The sequence below is a fragment of the Cenococcum geophilum genome (assembly GCF_001692895.1).
Source record: "Cenococcum geophilum 1.58 unplaced genomic scaffold K441scaffold_33, whole genome shotgun sequence".
Classification (NCBI taxonomy): Eukaryota; Fungi; Ascomycota; class Dothideomycetes; order Gloniales; family Gloniaceae; genus Cenococcum; species Cenococcum geophilum.
Window position 1 is genome coordinate 401,750 of NW_027137591.1, and position 18,749 is coordinate 420,498.

Below are 18,749 nucleotides of genomic sequence, written 5' to 3' on the forward strand. Positions count from 1 at the left end.
TGAAGCCCGAACCTGGCAATTCTGTCTCTAATGGCGGTCGGAACCCCCCAAAAAAACGCCGACGCTAAATGCTTGCAGTGGTAGAAAACGGAAAGAGAAAATCAAGTACGCAGAACCAGCAAAACCCGCGCGAGGGACAGGGTAGGAAGCCAATGGTGCGAATATGCGGAGGGTGTACGGTTGATAAAGCGACACGATGTGGTATTCGTTGCGGCACTTAGAGCACCGCTTCTCCCAGATACCCAAATTCGCTCATGAGGTGCTCTAGCTGGCTCACAGCCGGGTCCGCCTCCGCGTTAATCTGCGATTCGGACGGAATGGAGTTCCCGAAATTCGATAACATTGTTGGAGGCTTCGCACGCGCGCCATCTGAGGCGGATTGGTCGTCTGGGAGACTGTAGCCGTGGAAGCGGTCCAAAAGTCCGAAGCACGCGGCATGTCTACGTGGCGCGCTCTCGGGACGTTTTATATCTATCTTGAAAAAGTCTGGTCCAAGTGGCGACTCCAGGAGTTTATGTGATTCGGCAGCAGCAGATTCATGACGGTCGCAAGGGTCATTTAAATGTTCATTTTCTCGACCTTCACCGTCAACGTGATAGAAAATATCGATTCCAGTAGCAAATTGGTCCGACAAACGCTCGGGGGTGTCGATATCACTAGAACTTGTCGTCAAGCAACTGAAGGTTGGGGAATTAACCCCGTCTCCGTCTAGAGATGGTGAGGTGGGCGCTGCAGATGTATTGGCCCATAACGAGATGTTACTGCTTAGTTCGGTCTGGGTCATCTGCTCATCTTTCATGAGATTGGCACCGTCTACCTCGGACGTCTCCACCTGGCAAAACAGTGGCTCTGGGACGAGGTAAGATGGTAGTGCTGGAAGGTCTTTATCAAGCAGTGGTTTTGATTGTTTGGCTGGGTCAAGATCATCTTTCTGACATGAAGGCGGACGTTGGGTATCGATAGAGTGTGACGGCACGAGTGGTGAGAGACTTGGCTGTGCCACTTCTGCAGCAGCCTCATCCTCATTCTTTACCTCCTTGATCTCTTCGGGGATCTGCATAGGCTCGTCAAATATGACAGCGTGTCTAAGAGGCGAGGGCTCTCTAACCCTTCCAATCGACAGCGATCTTCGATGATAAATTGTTTCTGACCGGCTCGGGCTGCGTGCTCTCCGTGGAGAATTTGTACGCTTTCTTCCAACTGACGACGTCCTCTCACGACCTAATACAAACTCCAGCCTGATTGACGATAAGGATGTCTGTGACTGGTCTCTCTTCACGGGGGGTTGTACTCCTTGTATAGACTCATTTGAGAAGCTGAGATCGATTTCAGCGTCAACAGGATGGCATCGCAGAGGTGAGAATCCGTGACCTTTGACAGCCATTTGGGAGATTGGTGACGACAACGATGGGTTTGGAAACCCGTTCGTTTTCAGTGGAATGAGATTTCGACGTTCACTCGTAGATCCGATAAGTATTGGAGGACTAATCTGGAGCTCTCTCACATTTCGAGCGTGCCTGCTACGACCACGTTCGTTTTCAGCGGATGCAGGTCTTCTGAACTTGCTAGTGTCCAGCGAGGTTGCAGACTTCTCATTGGTGCCTGTGAGATCTAGAAAAGCAGTCTTCAGAGTAGAAGATGTCGAACTCGCAGCAGATTTAATTTTCCGTTCATGAGATGACCCTAAACGCAATTGAAGCTTGGAGTCATTGTTTGCTGATAGAGGATGAGAAGTCACGGTTATTGTAGAATCTCCTATGCCGGGATGAGAGTGCTTCCTGAAGTGCTCATAGCTACGGGAGCCACTAGGCTTTGGCAAACGAGGAATTGGAGCTGGCCTTGGTGTCAAGTATTTGTCTTCCGGGTCGAGTGTATGGATTCCAGATGAAATTGAACTGGCGGAGTTGCTTCTGCTTCTTGATTCGAAGGGTACTTCAAGTACATTCAAGCGCTGTCCAGGGAGTAAAGGGCAAAATGTTGTAGACGGTTGAGTAGAGTCATGATACTCATTACCATCTATCCTGTACTGTAAGGGTCCGACGTAAATCAGTGCGTGCTATATCAATAATTGGCCTGGTATACTTACGTAGTACCAGTACGTGCCACCCATCTTCAAGCCACCACTCCTCTTTTGGCCAAGGTTGTTGAGATCGCCATCGCATATTATATCTTTGAAGCTGTAGCAACCTGACCAAAAACATGAACCTTTTCGAAGATCTCGCTTCATGGGATATGACTTGGCAAAGTTATCCCAAGATCCAAGGAGTTCGACGGTCCGAGCAGCAGCTGGGGATTCACTATCCAAAAATCCACAGGTTAGTAGAATGGCGTAAGTTGACTGCGGGCGAACATACAACAAGAACGTTACAAGCGTGGTGGTCCCCATAGTAAATGCGTTAATTGTTAGTGCGAGTATGAAAAGCCACCGATATGTTTGAAATAATTCGAATATCCCACAAGTCAAGGCAAGCCAAGGTTCCGGAGCCAGCCCGTATGATAACAATTATTCCCAGAGTATCTAATCAAAGAACGAGAGACATGGTGAAGAGACTAGATAGGTACATTAGTTAGATCATTTATTTAGCAATTATTGGTACAAACCTGAGGCAATAGAAGCAATAGCTTAGCAATGAAAGGCAGGCGTGATATTTTTTTGTTTAAAAAAAAAGGCTATGGAACGTTTGGGTATATAGCCTGACGGTAAGCCAGGCTATTTTCGAGGCTGAGTTCTTGACAGCTGGTTCTTGAAACGTCAAGACATTGAGCATGGACGGTCCTGAACAATTGTGTCCTTTTCAACCGCGGTTGAAAATAACTTCCAATCCTTCAGCCTTAAACGCAGACACGATGTTCAAGGTGTAGGGTTAGGCGCCGGGAAGGGTCAGTACTCGTAACCACACAGGGAGGCTTTGATGAATGAGATGGCATAGACTAAGCGCGTAATCAGGCAGGGGTTTAAGAGGTGAAATGCAAAGGGAGAAAACAAGGCAAGAGAAGAAAAGAGAAGCAACTAAGAAAGGGTAGGTGTGTTACTCGGTGGTGGAATGGCGCTAGGTGGAGAGAGCGAACGCTTGGGCGAGCTGAAGGTAGCAGCTTCGTTCCAAGAGAAAAAGGATGGAAGGCTCTACTGATGAAACTGTGGAAAGAGATATTTGGAGCCGAAGCCTCAAACAGTGGCTGGAAGCTAAAATACAAGCAGCAGTTACCAGACTCCCAGAGCCTACTTCGTTGGTTCATCTTGATCATCACCATGCATCGTCATCCCGCAGGCGCGCCGTGAGGGTCTGGCATATTGGAGGCGTTGGAGCTGCCCTTCATTTTGCTTCATCCGCCTCATGTCCGAGCCCAAACCCTTAGGCCAGTTGTCCTGAATCCCGCGCCACCCCCAGCCATGGCTCAGCTGCGTCAGCTGCTGATTCGGAGAAGACTGCTGGACTGTAAGACTGCGAGAGTGCTGTGCGCACAGCAGCACGCAGACGACTGCGGACTGCTGACTGTGGACTGCGGACTGCGGTGAGCTTTGCACGTTCCTCTATTGAACAACTTGGATTGGACTGTAATTGGGACTGCAGGGGCTCTCGATAGCGAAAAGACCAAGCGATGTTTTGGTTGTCGATCAGAGATTCCAAGATTAGAGCTACCATGTCGCCCTGTCTATCGCTCGTTCATCCAAACAGGGATGAGCACACCGAAACCAGTTTGTCGACCCTTGATCTCCCCCTGCCTGGAAGAGGATTCGTAAGAGCTACAGCCAGCAAATGGCCCTTCAACTTGGCGATTCTGGGACAACGATCGGGGGGTTCGACAGTGCTGGATTTGCTGGATTTGTCAGACAGCGGTCCGGTCAGATTCCCTATCTACATAGAGTGCTAAGTTACTAGGTAATTGTAGATGCGATCTGAGCTCCGTGCATATCCTACCATCAAGCACACATGAAATCAAGCATTGTTATCTCTGACGTGTTGACGCCTAACCCGATGCATCTTCCTCTCCGTGTCTTTCTCAAATTCGTGTCGAGAAGGTCCCGCGGCCGAAAGTTAGTGGCCGCCTACAGACTTCGACTCTGACACTAGCTTCTACGAATCTTGCACAGCCAAGGTCCATGGTGCAGTCCTGGGCGTTGCACGCAGCTCTATCACATGGAAGGGTTAAGATAAACTTCCTTTGCTTCATTGCTCTCTCAATAACCGCCCGGCGGCACGAAGACAAGGAGGCGGCGTAGTGTGCGGAGACTGCTTGTGCGGAGCTCAAACAGTCAGAGGCGTATTGCACGATGCAAGGCTCTCCTAGATCACACCAACGAGACTGTACAAAATTCCATGAGGTTTTTTTTTTGGGGCGGTGTTACCCAGCTAATTTCCTTGACCTTCAGTACCGCCAGAGACCTTTCCCGCAACCAAAACTGTTGCTTCTTCTTCGATCGCAAAGTGGACAGTGCTCAAAAACCATGACGAAACCACTGCCCTATGCGAGAGGCCATGGTTCTTCACATTCATAAATAAATTCATACCTAAACATAAATCACTCTACAATTCAGGACAGCCTGTATGAGCTCCAGTGTCCCCTCCCCCTGTGCAACACACAGCAATTTCGGTAATCACTAGTCAAGTGCACCATCCAACGTAGATACTGTGCGCTTGGCAAAAGAGCCGTGCACCCGCAGAAAGGCAAAGCCTTTAATTTTTTTCAGCTTAATTATAAGCGTTAAACTTGAAATTCTCTAGTGCGTACAAAGCGAAATGGCTGTGTGTTGTGCGCGCACGTGGACACTGGAGCTTGTGCGAGCTGGAGCGCATCTCTCATCCCTGAGAAAGGCGTACGCGCAAGCGAACCAACCAGAGTCTTGGCGAAATAAAGCTGTGGATTTGATCAACAGATTAAGGCTCTAAATCATTATAATAAAGCTCAAACTTGATATATGATTAACTCTATCGTGCCCCAATTGGGCTGAGGTGTTCCGGCCAGCAAGGCCAGGGGTGTATTGCATATAGATACTACGTTAATATTTCGGTGTTCGCGCACGGGCCTCATTTGGTGTACGGGATACAGTACCTAGTTGTACAAACTCGTCGTACAGATCCTTAACAATCCAGCACCTCAGCCCACAATCTCGGAAGTCCCGACTATGTCATTTCCAGGCGCAAACAAAGCGTGGCGGCATACAGACGTTTTACGTGGAACAGCCCATGTATGTCTTCCATTAACCACGCCGATATTTCCCACGTTGTGTCTGGACCTCCGGGATTGCGTGGTATGTCAGTGCGCTAGCTCTTTCCGGATCATCATAGAGAATAATGAGCCTAATGCTCTTCAGCTCAAAGTTTTTGTTTTCGTTTTATTGAGATTATAGTGCCCAGGATTTCAGCCGCACCGGAATGTGGTGCTCGTTCCTAGCCTCACTGAAAGCTAGTCTTCAAAACCCCCGGCATCCGATTCTCTAAATCCAGGATCATTTGCCCGAAGAGTCCGTTGGCCCACGAAAACCATTGCCTGGTCCAATCATTCATATTCCAACTGTTCACGCTCTCATGCACCAGGCCCAACCCATCTGTGCTCCCAAGAATCGATTTGAGCTGCTCTACAATCTCGCCCTCGTCGTTGCTCGTCAGAATTCTTACGATGCTTGCCATAGGCCAGGCGTAGCCAGGTCCATCATGTGGACCACCAACTGCGCTAAGAACCGGGCCGCGCATAAAGTAAGGATTATCGCCGCTCAGGACTAGGGCGCGCGTGTTCTGGTATGTTTGGGAAGAAGAGGAAAGATAAGAAAGGAGGGGCGCAGAAAGAAGAGATGGAATGTTAGCGTCATCCATTATCGTTTGGCTTCCATATCCATCAATCTCATAAGCATAGATCTGGCCATATTTCGGATGATTGACGACGCCATGTGCCTCGATCGCCGCGTGTAGGCTGCCCGAAAGGCCTTCCATTTTCGTCGCAAGGGCCATAGAGGCCGAAGTATTTAGCTGCGCCATGATATTCGACGTTGCTGCAAGGTAGGATGAGAACATCATGTTTGCAGGGATGAAGAGTTGGTATATGGTTGAGTCATCAGAAGGTCGGAAAGCACTTCTGATCAAGCCGGTCCCGTTCTGCGTCGGGTTTCCCAATCCATTATTCTCGAGCGTTTCCGATGCACGTGTCGTCTGCCGAGTAAACGTGTATGGGCTGGTGAGAACGGAACCATTGGCAGCGTAGGTCGGTGTCATCATCGCGTCTGCAACATTGAGAATTGTGGCTATTGCGTCAGCCCATGAATATTTTGCGAAGAAAGAGATATCCTGGGTCGCGCTGTAGTAGTTCGAGGAGACTTCAAGAAAGGCTGCTAGGGAGTCAAGCTCATACTTGCATTCGAACACTCTTTGATTGTCGTATTGTGGGGTGACCGTGTCCTGACTTGCCGCACCGTTCGTTGCAGGCGCAATACCCGATTCGGCTGGAGGCTGGAAAGAGTTGCAGTAAGGTGAGGTAAGGAGATATCGCGCTTGGAGATTGATAACTCCACGGTACAGTGAGGCAATGGAATCTGGCGACGAAGAAGCATTCAACAGCGGGAGATATGATTGCATTTGGTTCGCCGAATCACGCAGCCACATCGCATCAATATCTCCTGTTATCACAAAAGTGAGTTCCTCGTCCGTACCGTTAGCATAGCCCTTCCATTTGATCGCAGTGTCGAGGGTATTTGGATAGGCATTTTCGAAGAGTCGATACAGGTCTGGGTCACTGATTGCGGCTTGCATGNGGGTTATTGTATCCTCGACGCCTTGCGAGACAAATGTCCTGCACTTTGGTGCCGGGCGCTGGTACGAGAGGTTATATTTGCCTGAGGAGAATGGCGCGTGTTTCTGGGTTGAGTACTGTGCATAATCTGGACATGCCGCAGATACCAGAAGAGGGACGGCTAGAGAGGGGAAGAGCAAAGAAGCTACCCGCATGTTGACTGACTCACTGGACTGAGCTGGAAGATTACTCAAGAACTAACATGCAGTGACGTTGGAAAAGTGAGGAAATGCACGATTTTGTAAAGCCGTCGGTCCGGGTGAACCGGGGGATTGCCCATGTGCTCTGACCGGCAGGTTACCTTCCATATTACCTACCCTGCTGTTGATCCCGTGAGAAGATCATGGGAATGTAACAATGGAGGAAAGCTATCGACAGAGCCGCATTCTGCCCTCACCTATTTCTTCGACATCATTGCTTGAAAAGATCTGCTTTGGTGCTAGTGGCAGGCTGCTGCTGCTGTAGGCTTCAGAATACTACTACAAGAAGTTGACTAGAGTAGTCTGGCGTGGCTGGCATACAGCTGATTCCGAACGATGGTTCAGCATTCAGCGAGTAGAGGAGGGTGGATTTGAGCGGCTGACAAGAGAGGGACAGGGGAGGGACAGGGGAGGGACGGGGAGATAGGAGAGATACAGGCACATCGGCGTGGTGGCTGCAGGAAGAACCCCGCCTTTCGTCCCCGCCTCAGCCATCACCTCATCGGCGCAACTTGGGCTTGCAGGGCTTACTGCACAAGCATTCGGCCAGCCTGCAATGGGCTTGTGGCTCCCGACTGCAGTGGTGAGGTTCTTCGGAGGCCACTACACCAGCCTCGCGGCCTCGCACCACAATGCGTGGCAGTCTTTTACTGCGAATTTCGCGCATGCCTAATTATTGGCCGATTAGCTCACTCAAATCCGTAGAGCGTACTCGAATTCGCAGAGAATTAGCCGTGAGTCAGTACTTGTGATCAAGAATATGTAACTAGTCGGGAAGATCTACACCAACCAAAAGCTCGAACCCATCCCCAGTGGTGATCGCACGTCTTCATCCCCTTTTTGAATTGCCATGGGAAAGATAATTCACAGTTGAATGAGCGGATGTGCTGACCTTCAGCTCCAGGGTGCTTAATGTGAGCAGAATAGGAAACTGTGTCGTAAACTTATACGAGCAGTGATCTTGTTGTGCCACGGACTGCCTGGACAGGGCTCGCTATGGCAGATGCCTTACGTATAAAATCGGTCATTGCGTCCCATAATTGCAGCGAACAAGAATCCATATGTCCTTCGTTCTACCTAATTCTCAAGTCCTTTCCTCTTCCACTTTCAAAACTCTCATTATAAATCTCCAACTCGATTAGAACTACACTTCTTAACCCACCATGTGCTACATTGGCAATATCCTCACTACGGCAGCGTTCTCTCTGCCTACAGTGCTAGGCTACCCGCAAGAGCCGCCTCCCATGCCAAACATCTACACGCGAACTGCCTACCCCCACGGGAACGCCGTCTACGATGGCCTGAAAGTCAATTTCGCAGACCCTCTCAACCTCTTCTAAGAGCAAGCTACCCAATCCTGCTCTAAGTCCTCCTTCAAGCTATCCCAGCGGCACAGAAACTGTTTTCGCTGGGAGTCTATACCCAGTAGGCTTCCCACTCACCCGGCATAACTCTATCTACTGATGTACTCGTCAGATGTCTGAAGTCCCGGGTTAGCCAAGGCCTCTACGTCGACTTCGACGGTGCTATCCTCATCACGGTCTAGCAATCCCACTCCATTCCACCAAGCGCCTACTGGGAGTACTAGGTCTGGACCTGGACGCCGCTACCGCTGAATTAGATGGCGTAAATTCTCTCTACAACTGCACTCTGCCGTCCGGCTTCTTTAACCTCAGGGCTCCAGACGCGCCAGTCGGATCCGAAGGCGGAATGAGAGGTTGTCCGAATCAGTATAATGCGAACGTTACGAGTCTGTATGCTGTGACACCGCATTCCAATAGGACTGACTGTGTGGAACTGACCGGGTTGGGAACCTATAATTATACTGGCCATCAACCGGTTTGGGCCGATTATTGAAATGGAGGTAATGGATCAGGCTTTGGAGCTGCTTCGGTAGTGTGAGAGGCTAATGAACGAGGACAGAGGATGGTGTTGATGCACGCATGGTATGAAGGTAGCATAGTGAGTTAGAATTACAATAAATTATTTAGAGGTACACCAGTTCACACAAGCTCCAGGTGCCACTATGGAGTGCTCAAACTTCTTCGGAAATAGCGCAGATTCTGCCCGTGTATTAATGGCTAGCCCGTCATCTCAATATCACTCTCGTCATCCTCTTCATCTGCAGCAATATCCCCTTTCTCCGCTTCCCTCTCTCTAAAATCCAGGTCAAAGACCTTATAATGTTTCAGATCCTCTCCAACTACGCAAGCAACACGCCGGTCTTTCCTTCCGTTGACTTCTAACTTAAGTGGCACAAATCGCTCACTTGCGGGGAAGACGTGTTTGATGAATGGTTTTAACTTGACTTGCTGAGAGAGGTCAAGCAGCGTTCGTGCACCGCCCGCATGCCCATCTGGTAGTCGCATAGCATCAAGGTTTTCAGCCGTCCTTGGACTATATGATATTGGATTGTCCAAAGAATTAGATGCGGTGCCGCTGTATGGTAAACTGAGAATGAAAGACGCATCTACGATTGTTAGGATATGTGTATTAGAAAGTGGAAACTACGAGTGATACCTTTAGTACGGTAAAGTGCCATTAGTGAACTATCGTCAGCGAACTTAATATCGACTACTTCACCATCCCCAACACTGATGCTGACAGCGTCACTTGTCCTGATAGATTTCGGTACTTCGTCAAAAACATCGTTATGGATGATACGGTGTAGGCGGACTGAATGGTTTTGAGTGAATGCGGGTGGAAACATCCCGTAGGAATGGGTAGCTTACTCTCATTTTTTCTCTCCTTCGGCACAAGGGCTACGTAAGTTGTTATGTCATTTGAGTGGCCAGTTTTCTAAGGATACCAGTAAGTCTCCAAATCGGGCATAGCTTCAACCTCAAACAAACCGGGGTGTACCCAGCTTACCTCAAAAACCATTCTCATATCCCTAGCGTTAGAAATATCCTCGTCTTCTAGTACTAATCCGCAATCCATACTCGTACTAGCAGCCTGCCACTTAGTAATTTGCGCGAAGAGCTCCGCACACAAGTTCTGCAAGTGCGTGTATGCATACTCTAAGCAGAGTGCTTCTTGCTTATAAGGAGCACCCTGCTTAGAAAACTCGATAGCCCGCTGAATATCCTCATAGCTTAAAGTCCTGGAATCTACGGGTTCCGTAAATATATCAGCTTGGCGCTGGAGGAATGGTGTTAGATCACTCTGGGACATTGGCCCTTGTATGTATTCCAAAAGCTGTGAGTAATCCACGCCGGGATCTCGTTCCGCAGCCTCTTCGGCGGATGAAGATGTAGGATCTGTAGCTTGAACATCGATTTCGTGGCGCAGCCATTTTGAGAAGACGGCAAATTGACGCCGTTCATCTCCAGCATAGATAAGAATATTATGTCCGAGCAAGCGAAGGCACCGTATGACATCTAGAATTGCTGTGAACTCTTGGGTGGATACGTTAAATATCCAACTAGAGTCGTGATATCTAGCTAGCCCCCGTAGCGTGGTGATCACGATGCTACAACGGTCTAAGGCGGGAAGAAGGTTCTCGTGAGTGAGTTCAATAACTTTGGCATAACCTTGGGTGACAGTATGGTCCCATCTTTTATGGCCCTGCAGGCCTTTAGTCCTGTTCTCTTAAGATAAACCAGGATTACATACGCTTTCGGTCAATTCATTAACCAACCATTCTTTTATGGCTGGTGGACAATTGCCTGTCACACAAAGATGATAGAGGCTTTGAACCAGACCACCCTCGCCTTTTTCTGCTAGCGTTTCCCCGATATTTCGCATGAACCTGGAGGGAAGATCTTGAGAATGAGTCCAATATGCCCGGATCTGATGCAAGCACTGATGGACATATTGAAGCAGATTCTGTAACTGCGTTGTCTTCGATGAAATCAGATGCAAGTAAATTCCTGCAGAGGAAATGAAGCGAAGAGTTAAGGGTACTAAGGCGAGTCGTATGTTCCTATTCCTACCTACGGATTCTTTGGGTGCTGAACTTTGAACTAATTTCCTAGGACTTGGTCGGAAATCAGAGTCCTTACCTGAAACTTCCATGAGAATTCCATGACTACAGCTGTATGGATGTGATGCGTGCAGCACTGGGCGACAAAACTGCAGACCCCACTGGTCAGGTACGCGGACACAGACAGCGCCCAAAGAATCATAGATGGTAGGGTTGACAGTACCATCCTCAAAACAGCGGAGAAGAACGTCAACGGCATTGTGATCTTTCAGATGGTGCGAATGGAAAATAGTATCGATGAGCGCTTGTGAAGTGAACGAACCGGGATCAGCTTGCGCCGGTCGCATGAACGGCGTTGTTGGTGGCAGCGGTATTACAGGTAGTTTAGGGAGAAGACTCTCAACATCTAGAATTGCTAGTTGGTCGGGGAGGTCAGGACGGAGGTCCAGAGTCTGCAGGTCTGGTTGCCGCTGCAGGAAATCATCAAGATTGATGTCGTCTCGGAATGAGTCCCAACTGTCGGTAGTAGGAGCCGTGTCATCCAGGCCATTTGAGTTGGCACTGGCACTTTTGCTAGGTATTCCCGTTCTCGATTTGACTGCTTGAACATCGATGAAGTTGACACCCCAGCCTAAGCAACTAACCTTGCCGCTGTACTTCTCCGGCGTATCTTTGGACTTGAAAGGATGGGGTATATCTTTCTGCAAGACCTTTCCTGTCTCCGCTGATACAATGTCTACAAGTCCATCGCCCCAGGCAACAACAATAGATTGGCCTGTATACTCTTCGTTAGCCTGCGGTTAAGCCAAAAACATTGCATGTCCGAGAGTCAAATCATTGACTCGGATTAGGGACGTTCTCTACCATTAAACTTCCAGCATATGTAATCTATTGAGCTGATTGAGTTCTTCCGCTTGTGGCTGAATGCACGTTGGCCGTTGAGTCTATAGACGTCCAGGGTTTCCTGTTCAGTGACGACAGCAATAAGATCCATCGTCGGGCAATACGCAATCAAATGAGGGCGAATGGGCTGGAGTAGGGTTTTATCGGCCTGCAGCATCATTGCTGGGGCCTCTGTGGCCTCCATGACGAGCTGAAGGCCTTCTTCTTTGCCTTTCTTCCACTGTTGGCGTTTCGTGTTGTCTAGTTGTCGAGGTCGCGTCAAGCGTTCGCTTGCTCAATGAAAAAAATCCAGGTCCATTATTGGGCAGCTATTTGTCAGAACGAAAAGAATTGATGTGCCGACTAAAATTCTGTCACAGCCTGGCTAGGAATTTCTGCACAATTGCCTGACACTGCTCTGGATTCGCTAGCTGATGAGAATTCGTTAGCGTTCAGCAACTCTAGTGAACTACATGGCTCATTCTATCTCAAGTGCCTTCATACCCTTTACCAAAATACACTTATGCGAATTTTCCCATTGTTGCAGTTGAACGGGCTGGTAGCAAATATTTTCTTTTCATTAAAAAATGCTTCATTTCAAACACTCCATCCGCGTTGATGCCTAACACACAGGACGGGAATATTTGATACAATCTCCAACTCAGGGAGTAAATATCCCTCGGAACGCCGAAATGATCAAGTCGTATACAGCACAATCAACCTGAAAACGCCTCAACCTCATAAAGGAGGCTTTGCCCGACCGAAACGCCTTCCCTTGCCTCGGATCGTGCCAGATCCAATCCATCTATCTTACGATACACTCGACCGCCCAGCCAGCCGCGCGGTTCGTTTCCGCTAAAATCGTGGGGCGGCCCCGGGACCCATATATACAGATACCGCTCTAGTCCTGACGAGAGGGTATCGGCCATTACTGCTAGACTGCGAGAACAGCGGCGAGCGCACTCGTTCACCTCTCCGCCCCTCTAGCACCACTCCTTATAATCTCCCTCTTTACCCTCATGCTCCCACCGGCCCTCCCGTTTGCGCCTGCAACTTCCTCGTCGAAACTTGTTCTCTTCCCTCCCGTCTCTCCCTCATCAGAATCCTCAACTAAGTCGCCAAGTCCGAAGCTCTGGTTTTCGACATCATAACCGCGCATCAGGCCCTCTCGATCGCCCAGGCTGTTCCTCCCGCTCCCCGGGCCGGCTCCATAAGGACTCCTAAACCCTGCTTCGACGCTACTCCTGCGAGCCTGCATGCTTCGTCGAGTAGTAAAGCCCGCAATGCCATCCGAAGGTGGGGCGTCCGAGAATGCATTGCCTAGGTTATTTTTGCCGTCTGGGTCTTCACGTGATAGGTTGAGAAGGTAGACACCGGAGAATATTATGAGGAAGCCGCAGAGGAGGGAGATTGTGTTGACGGCAGATGTAGTGTTGAAACCGCGGAAAAGGATGAAGGAAGCAATAAGTGTGAAGGTTGTGAAGGTCACGTAGTAAAGAGGATTGACACTACTTATATTAGATCTTGTCTAACGCTCATGAGGAGAATTAGATGAAAACCATACATAGAAGTCGAGAACTGGCTCAAGGCTTTGTTGAAGTAGTTCATCTGTGTAAGAATACAAACAACGACTACGATGGCGAAAACGTAGGTTGACGGGTGAGTAAATTGATTGTTCCCTCCAAAGGTCATTTTTAACGCAATGCCGAAGGCCTTGACGGCCATGATGGAGACGGAGCCGACAGTTGAGCAGATCGAGAGGTATATGAGGGGATTTTTGCGGCCGTATTTAGGAGAAACTTTGTATATCATGACTGTTGAGAAGACTGCGACAATCGCACAGTAGAATAGGAAACCTGGGAAAGGGTTTGGTTAGCAGCAGCCTAGAAACATGTGTATGCATTGTTGCTCGGACTGAAGGGGTGTATCACCTGGCTGTATTGCAAAGTTGAGTATTTCGTCAATTGATCCAACTTCCTTGTCCGGCGGTGCATGAAGGACTATGATTACGGAACCAATGAGGCATATGGCACAACCTATTTTGCCTAATAATCCAAGGCGCTCATGAAGGAAGTACGAGCCTAATACAGAACTATGATAATCGTCAGCATCCGGGTACCACATCCTCAGTATTGTCCACATACCCAATAAGAACACTCAGTGCTCCCAGCGGCGTCACTAATATTGCTGGCGCGAATGCATATGCCGCAAAATTAAACACCTCCCCAAGTACCACTGCAATAGTCAGTTAAAGGGTTCCTGAATATTAGGCGTGGATGGGCATACTCGTTACTATACCTGCCCACCAGGTGGGACTTCGTAAATACGAAAAACCATCTCCTTCAAAACCGTGATTTTCTTTAGCCTCGTTTAAACCCTATATCCACAAGCACGGTTAGTTCCTAGGTCATGCGTACTGATAAGGTGTGCGGCATGCGGATCTTTGCGGGCTTATTAGGTAGGGCGGCAGACCTTTTTTGTAATAACAAAACTAGTCCCTTCAATAGATAATATTAGCATACGACATAGAGAGTGGCGGCGCATAGTAAACTACCGATTGCCAGTGACGACGTTATAGCCAGTGCCAATCCTACATATCTGTCCTAGCATCAGCTCTGCACTCGTCGCTAGCGCGAGCCTCCAGCGCCATTATCCAGACAACGTACTTGTCTTCTAGCATTGTGCTGACAGCGTCTCCAGAGACGTCTATATCGACCCTCCTTCCACAGTATAGTTGTATGTTGCGTACGCGGATTCCTGCTGTGCCGAGTCTCGAGACTGCTGTGCTAATCGATAGGGCCGACGCGAGGAGACCAGATGGCGCAGCAGGCGGGCGAGTCGGTCTAAGTATCACGATCCAGATCAGCGCAGTCTCCCTGAATGGTACAAGGGGCGCCGAAACGGAAGCCGCAATGCACGACAGGAACAGTGGAAGCCGTTCGCGTTTCACTAAACGCTTTGGGGACGTCGGTTTGGACAGGGCCAAAAACAGCGAGTGGCGGGCGGATGCGTTGTCCAGTCGAGCGAATGTCAAAGGCAAACGAGCGCGCCGAATGTTCGTGAAAAGACTGTTGTACAGGCAGTTCTGGATGGTTACAGAGGGTTAAAAGGAGTCGACATGTAGATTCTTCAGGCGTGGTCCGGGTGATGGTGCGGTGCAGCAGGGCTTTTGCTGGGCTTCAGAGGCCAGGCACGGCAGGTCAGCTTCCGCCGTGCAAGCCATTGTTGCTGCAGTGCGCAGCGGGGATCCCGATGTCTCCACCATCCAAATCAGGAGCTCAAATAAACTCTCACGGCAATGTGCGAGATTCGCACTTCACAATCAGTTTCTACGAGTATTCATTATACTTTCTTTACATTGGTCTACCAAGGAAGAATTGCAATTCTCAACCTCAACTCCATCGAAAGCAGCCCTCGCAAAATCCGTGTTCCTGATTGACGCCAGGGTATCACCCGCCTAGATTCCTTCGCAGATGATCACTGGCGGTGGACGATCGGCCCACCAGTTATTATACAGCATTAATTTTCGAATACTAAATACCCTCGCCCTCCAAACACCCAGTCGCCTAAACACCCGCGACAAAATGCCTGACAAAGCTTTTCCCATCGTCCGCCCCCAAAAGCGGAATCAAGCGACTATCCAAGGCGCCGGAGCAAGGAAACAAGTAGTAAGGTATAGATGAAATGAAGCAGTATGCAGCGATGATGACGGTTCAAACGTAGTAAGGGTTAAGGCAGGAACGGGGGTGAAGGGCTTCGTAACTTACTCTTGTTAGAACTTCCTTCCTAGTGCGATTATTCCACATATTATGAGCCCGTAACGGTACGAAGTAATAGCGCATGGTTTTGTTCAGGGCAGCCAGCCATGCAATTTTCGCAGGCGCATTAGAAAAGGCCAGGAACAAAGATTTCTGCTCACGCGAGAAGAACACCTCAGTACGAACGTACCGGCTTTCCAGAGGGTCGATCTACCTGTAAGTAAGGTTATGGGGTTAAATCGGGATGGGTGGAATCGTAAACAGTCAATGGGATGTCGATGATTTTCTTTGTGAGTTGTATCTAAAGATGGCGGGAGAAATAGAAGTGTTTCTAATAAGATCTCACGCGTTTTGTGTCTGTTCCAACGTTAGCTGACGTTTCTTCTCGGAAGGAATAAATAACTGACCTAGACCACTGTTCTGTTCTTCGGAGCCGTCTTCATGCTCAGCCCAAGACCTTTTAGTAGGTGGGGATGCACTCGGGCGATATCGTTGGGCCTGAGGCACAGTTTCTGGCGCTTTGGGGGGAGATTCATCCTCATCGTCTTCGTAATCTATGGCGTCTGAGTCATGATCATAGAGCCCATCATCTGGCTGCTCGACAGCATCTCCAGGATGAGAAGACTGCTCAACATCAGGCTCGATATGGTCGTCATTAAACTCAGGGTAGTCAAAATCTCCATGTTCGGGGTCGTCAAAATCCGCAGGGTCCTCGTTTCCGTGGTGAGTATCAGGAGGAAAATGGTCTTGGTAGTCGTAGGGGCCCTCATCTGGAAAGTCTTGATCATGTCCTGAGAGATTATGACCTTTCTCTTGGAATGAGTGGTCCTGATTAGAATACTGCTCGTGGTCATAGTCATTTGTGGTACCGCCTTGTTCATACTCTTGCTCTAAGGGCAATCCTTCCTGTGGAGATTTTGGCTGGGGCTCTAAATCTTCCAATTGAGGTTCATCGTAGTTGTAGTTTTGTTCATGGTCCCGATTGTCGGCTTCCAAAGGTTGAATTTCTTCAGCGAAATCGTGATAGCTATAGCCTGAGGGTACTGCATCTGAATTATATTCTGCCGAGACAAAGTTTTTGAGATTTTCTGAATCCCCCGGGCCTTTCTCAGCGTCGTTGGGCTGGTTTTCGACCTCTGGATCATCATAATACTGAGGCGAGCCGTTAGGGTCACCTTGAATTGTAGAGGAACCTGAAGAAGGGCCACTTCCGGAACTCTCTACGTGTTGCGTGTGATCTTCCTCACCGCCATCTTCATAGTCTATGAGGTCGTCCTCGCTGGGTTCTTCAGGGCTCTCCTTCTGAATATGATCTTTTATTGATTCTCTCGGAACATTCGCAGTGTTGTCCGTCATTTGACCGTTCTTGTGATCATCTTTAGGATGCTGTTCGGCGCCATGGTCAAAATCCGCATTATCCCCACATTGACTTATGCCGTCTCCTTTCTCTGCGGACTCCTGAGATTCAAGAGTAGGATGGCCGTTATCTTCCTGGACAGGACTTTGCGACTCGTGCTTTGTGTACTGCGTCTCAGCGCTCGTCTGTTCACTTTTTTCGCTTCCAGGCGTCTCTCCAGACAACTGTTCCTCCTGCTCAGATTCGATAATGTCTTGTGTAAGATACTCGGAGCTATCCTCTTCCGGCTTTCCAAGGAATGTTAGTTGGGAAATACCTTTGCCTTCAAGTGCAGCAGCATTCAATTGATCAAATCGAGAGGAGAATCTTGTCTTCGTACTGAGGGTCACGTAAAGGGGGTCAGGTGATGGTGTTCCATCCTGTTGATGCAGCAACGTATAAACGTCGAGTATCTGGGAGAAACATATAGCTGAAGCATGAACGCAGTCCTATAACATGTCAGCAATGAATATTTTCTTCAAATAAGGAAATCAAGGATTATCTTGAGGGGACTCACTTCACTAATGCAGAGGCCAAGGTCCGCTATATCCATTTCTAACTCATCTTCGTCACGAATAGTCTCACCTAAAACTGTTCTGCAAGCTTGCAGAAGGTCTCCAATGGTCTGATATGCAACCGACTCATCTTGGAGGAAGAACGTCTCGGACTGATCCTGCTCGCGGGGTGGAAATAAGGATATCTCATTATCAAGGTATGTTACGATTACTGGATGTAGGGAGCTAGACTGGACTTGAAATGTATCACCTTGCTGAGAAATATGGTTTGATGGGTCTGTGTTTCTTTCATGTCCTTGTTGGCTGTGCTCAAGTTGCCCCTGCGAGTAATCTTGTTCATGAGCCTGTTCGGCATCCCCTTCCTCTGGCGCCGGTGATGAATGGACACTCGATTGGTGGGCTTCATCTTCTTGCTCTGGATTTACTTGTACAAATTGTTCTTCATGCGTAATCTCACGAAGCTCGTTCGACTCATCAATTTCTAGGTTCGTCTTGGAAAAAGGGTCAGGCTCTTGATTATCTTGCACTTGGGGTGGCGTGGCCTTGGGAGCCGCAGTCGGAATGGCTTCAGTAAACCCATGCTGATCGGTAGTTGCAGGAACCATATTGTCCAGTGTTTGCTCGTACACAGCGTGCGTTTCCCCGGGATTGAGGTCATTGCTGTGATCTGCTTGTCCCGGAACCTCTTCATCAAACTGATAGTTAACAAAGTTGATTGCGTCAACGTCATTGTTAGCTACGTTTGAAGAAGCTACATCCTCCTGTACCATTTCACTAACATCAGTGAGGTGTTCATCAGGAACTGTAATGTCGTCGCGCATAGCTCCGTCTTCAACACCGTCATTTTCTCCGTCGAGCATTATATCATCGTTATTTTCCGTGTACGTAGCTAGATGCGATTCAAGACCAGCTTCAGAGCGAGCATCTTCAAGTATAAAATCTTCATCTTGATCGCGCTGGTAGTCGCCACTAATATCGATGTCGATGTCAATATCGTCGTCAGGGCGCCCCAGGTCAGAAGTTATTTCCATATCATCGTTGGGGGCTGTGACTTCGAGGCCGGGAAGCGTTTGGGAAACGGTGGTCATGGCTATCACGATATAAGACGTCTCAAGTGTCTAAGCGGAGCGCGGGGGTAGACGAGATATTCAGTCGCGTTTCGCGACAACTAACGAAGGTGTCTCTCAGCAGAAAGACTGTCAAAATCCAAGAGCTTTGCTACAGCGATCCGAAAAGGTCTTTGGTGTAGGAACTGTGTGTTAGTATGGGGGCGAGGTGGTGGGTGTGCAT

At 48.9% G+C, this 18,749-nt stretch overlaps 5 protein-coding genes across 5 annotated transcripts; all 5 read right to left on the bottom strand.

Annotated features, from left to right (window-relative positions):
• Positions 1 to 217: 217 nt before the first annotated feature.
• On the bottom strand, positions 218 to 2,386 carry K441DRAFT_697937 (uncharacterized protein; the record flags this gene model as incomplete). Its single annotated transcript, XM_067653023.1, has 3 exons — positions 218 to 2,026; positions 2,087 to 2,297; positions 2,355 to 2,386. The coding sequence occupies 3 exons, from the start codon at positions 2,384 to 2,386 to the stop codon at positions 218 to 220; spliced, it is 2,052 nt and encodes a 683-aa protein (XP_067501632.1).
• A 2,542-nt stretch (positions 2,387 to 4,928) lies between these two features.
• On the bottom strand, positions 4,929 to 7,116 carry K441DRAFT_663332 (glycoside hydrolase family 125 protein). Its single transcript, XM_067649179.1, has one exon. It carries the CDS (start codon positions 6,936 to 6,938, stop codon positions 5,397 to 5,399), a length of 1,542 nt encoding a protein of 513 aa, XP_067501633.1. The 5' UTR covers positions 6,939 to 7,116; the 3' UTR covers positions 4,929 to 5,396.
• A 1,823-nt stretch (positions 7,117 to 8,939) lies between these two features.
• On the bottom strand, positions 8,940 to 12,108 carry K441DRAFT_663335 (uncharacterized protein). Its single transcript, XM_067649180.1, has 6 exons — positions 11,773 to 12,108; positions 10,599 to 11,683; positions 9,855 to 10,550; positions 9,716 to 9,782; positions 9,504 to 9,659; positions 8,940 to 9,453 (listed from the first exon to the last, which is right to left on the bottom strand). Exons 1-6 carry the CDS (start codon positions 11,993 to 11,995, stop codon positions 9,065 to 9,067), a joined length of 2,616 nt encoding a protein of 871 aa, XP_067501634.1. The 5' UTR covers positions 11,996 to 12,108; the 3' UTR covers positions 8,940 to 9,064.
• Positions 12,109 to 12,345: 237 nt separating this feature from the next.
• Positions 12,346 to 14,963, bottom strand: K441DRAFT_663336 (DUF803-domain-containing protein). Its single transcript, XM_067649181.1, has 8 exons — positions 14,457 to 14,963; positions 14,345 to 14,388; positions 14,263 to 14,288; positions 14,077 to 14,167; positions 13,935 to 14,025; positions 13,722 to 13,882; positions 13,355 to 13,646; positions 12,346 to 13,298 (listed from the first exon to the last, which is right to left on the bottom strand). The coding sequence occupies exons 1-8, from the start codon at positions 14,468 to 14,470 to the stop codon at positions 12,758 to 12,760; spliced, it is 1,260 nt and encodes a 419-aa protein (XP_067501635.1). The 5' UTR covers positions 14,471 to 14,963; the 3' UTR covers positions 12,346 to 12,757.
• A 1,798-nt stretch (positions 14,964 to 16,761) lies between these two features.
• Positions 16,762 to 18,690, bottom strand: K441DRAFT_185578 (uncharacterized protein). Its single transcript, XM_067640400.1, has 3 exons — positions 17,462 to 18,690; positions 17,222 to 17,393; positions 16,762 to 17,138 (listed from the first exon to the last, which is right to left on the bottom strand). The coding sequence occupies exons 1-3, from the start codon at positions 18,545 to 18,547 to the stop codon at positions 17,095 to 17,097; spliced, it is 1,302 nt and encodes a 433-aa protein (XP_067501636.1). The 5' UTR covers positions 18,548 to 18,690; the 3' UTR covers positions 16,762 to 17,094.
• Positions 18,691 to 18,749: the final 59 nt, after the last annotated feature.